Source organism: Chamaea fasciata, unplaced genomic scaffold (assembly GCF_029207755.1).
Source record: "Chamaea fasciata isolate MVZ Bird 193981 ecotype frontalis unplaced genomic scaffold, bChaFas1.0.hap1 SCAF_9, whole genome shotgun sequence".
Classification (NCBI taxonomy): domain Eukaryota; kingdom Metazoa; phylum Chordata; class Aves; order Passeriformes; family Sylviidae; genus Chamaea; species Chamaea fasciata.
Genome location: NW_027094094.1, coordinates 21,238,156 through 21,244,155, shown reverse-complemented (window position 1 = coordinate 21,244,155; position 6,000 = coordinate 21,238,156). Strand labels below are relative to the sequence as shown.

The window sequence follows — 6,000 nt, the reverse complement described above, 5'->3', positions numbered from 1 at the left end:
AACAAGGGAATTGGGATCTCAGCCTTGATTCCTCCCCATGCTCTTTCCAATACACAAACTGCAATAACAACATTCAATCTCTGTGCATCATCCTTTGTTCCATCCTGGGCAGTAAAGTGTGAACCCTGCACTGACTTAACATTCTTTGGCGAACCCTAGCCTTTAATTTTTCATATCTACCGTGGTACAAATACCAATTTGATGTTCCTTCTCCTCCTTACTGCTGAGATCACCCTTGAACACCCACCTGGACACTGAAAATCATGTATAAAACATTGAGATTTAGCATGTACTGTGAGTTAAGCACCCATGTCTTGTTCCCATCTCAGCAGGATACACAGAAGAAATACAGACATATACCAAAACAAAACCAGGAGTTACTGTATGACAATTTTTTATTTATCAGTATCAAATTACATAGCAAAGTAATGAATGCAGTGTCAGATCACCATTTTGAATACTGTAAATACAAACAAAATCCACCATATTGCTTAATTACCTAAAGTAAATTAAAAGTTTAAAAATGTGCGTTTCAGAGATTCCATTTGGCATATCCTGTCAATATATCCTGCATAAATATTTCTGTACCTCATTTTCATTATGTGTACCTTAATGCAGCCTCTAGAAAGCACGCATGGAGGAGATAGGACCTATCTGTATGTTTATTTTTATCACCAACTCATGCATCTGCCCTGAAATCACTGAAAGTACCTATCTGCTAACTCACCTGACAGATAAAAGTGACTGTACCTATAGACCTAGAGATGTACTGACAGATAAGAGTGGCCAGACCCAAAGCTACTGCCACCAGAGCAAGATGGCCGAGTACAAGATATCACAACTGTGGATCAGGTCTTTCACTGACTAAACAGTGATGTACTTTCATGGAAGCTGGACTATCTGATGGCCAGATCTTGTACATTCCAATATGCATGGGAATTCCTGGGACATTTACACCACTCTTTACACAGGTCTGACTCTACTAGATAGACAAAACAACTCCCTGTTTATGAGGTTAAGTTATGAATATAGTCAGGTCTGTTGATTTCATGTAAGTTGAATAAGATTTGGCCACAGCTGGATACAAACTAGGTAGTTCAAAGAAGTATTTTAATGGTGTTAATCAGCAGTGTCATTTAAATGGGACTTCCTTGGAAACTGTGTAAATAGAACACTTTTTCCTGATGGATGAGATAATGAGCTTCACATAGCACTGTTCCCAAAAGTTAAGACTACTGAGACGTGGTAGATGTACGAAATGGAAAACACCATAGAAATATATATTTTGTTTAGAATACAATGAACAGAAGTACAGAAGCGTTGATGCAGGTACTGGAAAGGGAAGGAGGAAAAATTTAGGCAGCAATCCCATGGCAAAACAGAAGTTACTCTTGATCCCTCCAATTCACCACTATCAGTGGAAGTCAGGCTTCTCTGGGAAGGTGCAACCTGAACGCTTGATAATGACGCTGGCTGCGTAATGTCCAGCCCGGATGCACTCAGTCACCGGCCGGTCATAGACGAGCTGGGACAGAAAGCCTAGGGGACACAGTGGGAGAGAAAGAGAAGGAAGAAAACGGTCAGATTAGTTTTTTGAGTGTATCAGGCTGTTACAGGCATTGAAATACTGGCCTGCCTGTACGTACCCCTGCAGCCTGGCCAGTTTAAATTGAGAATTGCACTTGAGTGACCTGCAGGGCTGGAGTGGTGCTGCTGCTATTTCTTTGTGAAGTCTCCATTTGGTAGCTTCCAATAAATTAAAGATTATCAAGACTGATCATTATTAGTGCTCTCAAAATGATTTTAACAGAATTCCTGCTCTCTTCTTTATAGAGATAACCCCTGATTCTTCAAAGAACATTTTAAAAACAAAGAAGCAGTTTTCCCTGCTGAAGAGAGTTCCTTCTGTTCTTACTGGCTACAGCTACAGCTCCAACACAACTGTGTGCAAGCTTTTCACCAAAAAAGAGAAAGGCACATAATAGAGGAACATTTTATTCAGAGTTACAGGTGCTCACAGTGCAAAAAAAGGTGAAAAATTTTTACCTGATGAGGAAAGTTAGACGACATCAGTTGCATTTGAAAATGGGACATTTAACCTAAAACTTCAGCAACAGTGGGTACCCCTGAGCATGTGCAGATACCCCTCCAAAACAGCAAACTGTGCAGAGAACCAGCTGCCTCTCAGAATCAGGGCACGTGGTTCATGGCTTCAGCTGCCACAGCCTGGCATGCACAGCTTGGAAACCCAGGAATCACCAGGAGCTGAGTGCTTTGAAAACCTGAGCACCTCCTAAATGAACAGAGGTAGGCAATCCTAAAAAAAGGTATTTGGAGAAGCTTAGTGCAAGCAGCACCAGGAGTGTTATGGATTTGGTTCCTCATTTCTGAAGCATTTTGTCTTGGCTGAAGCTATTGTGATCAAACGCACGACAGAACTTAAAGCAGAGGTGAAATACGTATTTTAAATTTGGAAGAGGTTTTTAAGATGTGAGAAGTAAACTTAGCATCTTATAATTCCAAACTCCACTCTGTCATTCTAGAGGTAATATTTTATTCACTTTTATCCTGTTTTTAATATGTTTCAGATGTATCGCTCTTCCTCATCCAATCACAGAAGGGAAGTCAGATTTGCCCAAGAAAATCAGAATTCTAGCAAGCTAAAAGATGTTCTTTTTAAAGATTTCATCCACCATTTCAAGTTTCTGTCATGCTCAGGCTTTGGGCCTTGACAGTACAAATGTAGTCTCGAAACCATGTCTCTGCTAAGTACTGTGTAAAACTCGCAACTACCAACTTCTGACATATCACAAATTTTGATTCAAAGCTGATATGTTTTGCTAGCTTGTTTCCACATTCACTTTCTCTGTTCATCTGGGTTACTATTGGGAACTATCCACACTGTATCATTTAACCTGTGCTCTGTTTCTAAGTATTTCCTTTTGTGACACACTACAGCACAATTTTAGAAGATAATAAAAATATTTTATCCTATGCAATGATGTCTGCTCTTTGGAGATTAAATACAATGTAAAAGAAGAAAAATAAGGTTAGGTTAATGAAGGATAATACTGGTGAGCAAAAGACCCATTTTCTTGAATTACTAATATCTATCCTGGCTTCTTGGTCATGACTGATAGTGAAAAGAAGCCTAATTGATACACAGTTGTCTCTAAATGGCACCAAATTGAAGAAGAGCTTGAAACTACAAGACCTATAAATCAAACACTTTTCTTTAGAATAGGGAGGCCATTGAGAGTAGGCAGATTAGTTAAAAAAAGGAGAAAACTCATATATTTCTGTCATCAATACTTTTATAAAGAACTACGTATTGGCTGAAATGTCACAGATATTGACTGACACCGGCTGGGAAAAAATTACTCCTTCACAACATAAGGTAAGTCCATAAGCACAAGTGAAGAAAACAGGAGTTATCAGTATATGAAGATAAGAATCTGAAACAGGAAGAAATTGTACTGTGAGTGCTATCACTGATGGCAGTCAGGGATGACAGACAACACAGCTGTGGCAGGATGGTCCAGCTGCAAGAGTTGGGTAACAGTTGAGAAATTCAAACAGCATGCCTGGCAGAAATCAGATCGTTTCTCAATAACGAGATGAAAATGGTCTGCTCTCCATTAAATTAACATGCATTCTTAGGAGAAACTTTCTTGGATATGTGGAGGGTGTCAATCATTAAATTTAAACTGCCTGGGAGGCAGGAGCTTGCCAGTGTGCTTCTGGGCGGTTAAAACTTGAGAGCAAGTTGTAACCATATGTAAAATGAGGCTGTTAAGACAGTCCATTTCTGACTCAGTAAGTATGAAGATGCACTGGGCAGGTCTCCAAAGGCAAACATGGAGCTAGGTTTTGTGCAGAGCATGAATTCAGAGAGAGGTTTATACAGGAATGAACAACTATCCTCTACATTTATGATCAAGGTATCAAACATACATGAAGACGAGAAAATCCACAGAGCAAAGGACCATAAAACATGAACTACTTTTCAATACCAACTAGACTGACACTGTCATCACCTCCCAGGCTCATTGTAGTTTCAAGTTAGTATGAGTCTTTTGTCTTCAGTGAAGCTACTTCTTATTTATTCTGATCTAAGTGAAAGCAGAGTCAGGTGAAAAAACATCTTGCTCTAATTGGGGATAGAAATGAGAGATCTCTGTGATTTAAGAGTGTTGCAGAAATGACATTAAGTACAGCTGTCATATATGAGATATGTAGAAACTGCAGTGGGGCATTTGCCCTCAAACCATTCTCTTGTCTGCTGAGTTTCTTTTAAAAGGTATGTTTTTCATAGATGAAATGGAAATAGCAGTATCTGACACAATATCGCATCGAATGACAATACAAACACGCATATCACAAACAGAGCTACATCACATAGTAAGACTAGGCAGTTGGCAAAGCAGACCCCGAGGGAACACCAGAAAGCAGTGTTGTTTGAGCAGGGAAGCAAAGAGCTCTATCAGGTTGGCTGCCTTAGCTGCAGAATGTTCTTTTTAGTTAATGCAGTAAAAAGCAACATGGTCAGAATATAATTCAGAGTTTGCCTCCCCCAGTGTATAAGGCATGGTGATGCAAACCCCATGAGTCATACTCTCAAGGCATGGATTCAGATCTGAGTTCCAGCTGAAGAAGCTACTCCCCCATCTGTTTTTCACCGTGCTGCTTTGCTGCTGCTATAACCTGATACCCTGTCAAAATGAGCCAGATCAGTTTAAACAGTAGCTATTGTGCAGGGGATCTTTGCTGATTGAAAATGAAGTGGGTTAGTGAGCACTCAAGCAGCCTGACCAGCGAGCAGGGCAGTGGAAAGAAGACGAGAAGCAGTTGAAGGCTGTAATCTCTTAAGGTGCCATGACCGGAAATGCAAGAAGATAAGTGAACATGGCTTCAGACTTACTTCATACTCCTCCTACAACTTCAGAGACCAAAAGGGCAGGACTGAATTCTGATCCTGTATCACAGGCCTGGGATCACAGACCTAGATCATCCCAGCACATACTAAAGTAGCTCAGCATCTGCTTCATTTCTGTGTGGTCTGAACTGGTCCCTGGCTATCACTGGAATGGAGTGCAGAAAACAGCAGCAAATTTTGGCTACACCAGACAGCTTCACTTTAAGTATTTTACCAAAACACTTCAGGCAATATTGTTTACCATGTTCCAACTGCAGCTGTTCTGCAGTAGCACTTCTGCACTGCTGAAGCTGCGGATGGTGTTGCAAGCATTGGGCACCACTCTCGTCACACTAGAACACAAAGGCAAGAGCCAAACTGGAGGCGTTCCTGTCTGCCTCCTGCCCTGTTATCCAACATGCTAACTGTTTATGGAGTAAGGGAAAAGGCAGCTGCAGGATGTCTAGCAAGCCACCTCGATGTAATGAGCCATCTTGGTAAGCTTTCAGAGTAGACTGGGATGCCTTTTGTCCTTCACAGGCATGGATAGCCAAGTAACCACCTTGCATCTACTAATGGTGAGAACCTCTTTGGAACTGGGTCCAATTCATCTCACTTATCTTCCTAGAAAAAAGACAACTTTGCTTCAGAAGTTGCTTTAAACCTTGGAGTGGTACAAAATGCATTTGCATTCTCAGATGATAGAAGCGATTATAACACACCAATAGCTATTTTTGGATCTTAATTATTTCTTTTCTGCTCAGTAGAAAAAAGTGACTCTGGAATCACTTTGCTCTGAGAAGTGTGCCTGAAATAATTGAGAGTTAATCTTTATTATCTCCAGCTTCCTTACTACATATTCTCAAAGAGAGCGTTTGTAACTTAGGTCTGCAAACAGAATGAGGGATGGAAAAGTGACGTTGCTTTGTTCCTTTTTGTGCTTCCCACCAAATGGAAAGTCCTGTAAGCCAAGCGCCACAAGTGGTGCTTGAGCCTCACAGCCAGACCCAAACCAGGGCCCTCACTGAGACCAGCTCAAACCTCTTTGGGGATGTCAGCTTAAGTTTGAAAAGACACAGCAAGAC

At 40.9% G+C, this 6,000-nt stretch overlaps 1 protein-coding gene across 2 annotated transcripts in view; it reads right to left on the bottom strand.

Moving 5' to 3' along the window:
* Nucleotides 1–381: 381 nt before the first annotated feature.
* The window catches only part of ADK (adenosine kinase), a 273,191-nt gene continuing 267,572 nt past the window's right edge, over nt 382–6,000 (bottom strand). For both annotated transcript variants that reach the window (XM_066191457.1, XM_066191456.1), the window contains exon 11: nt 382–1,539. In XM_066191457.1, coding sequence (XP_066047554.1) covers nt 1,415–1,539 — 125 coding nt within the window. In that variant the 3' untranslated portion in view covers nt 382–1,414. The remainder of the gene's footprint in view (nt 1,540–6,000) is intronic.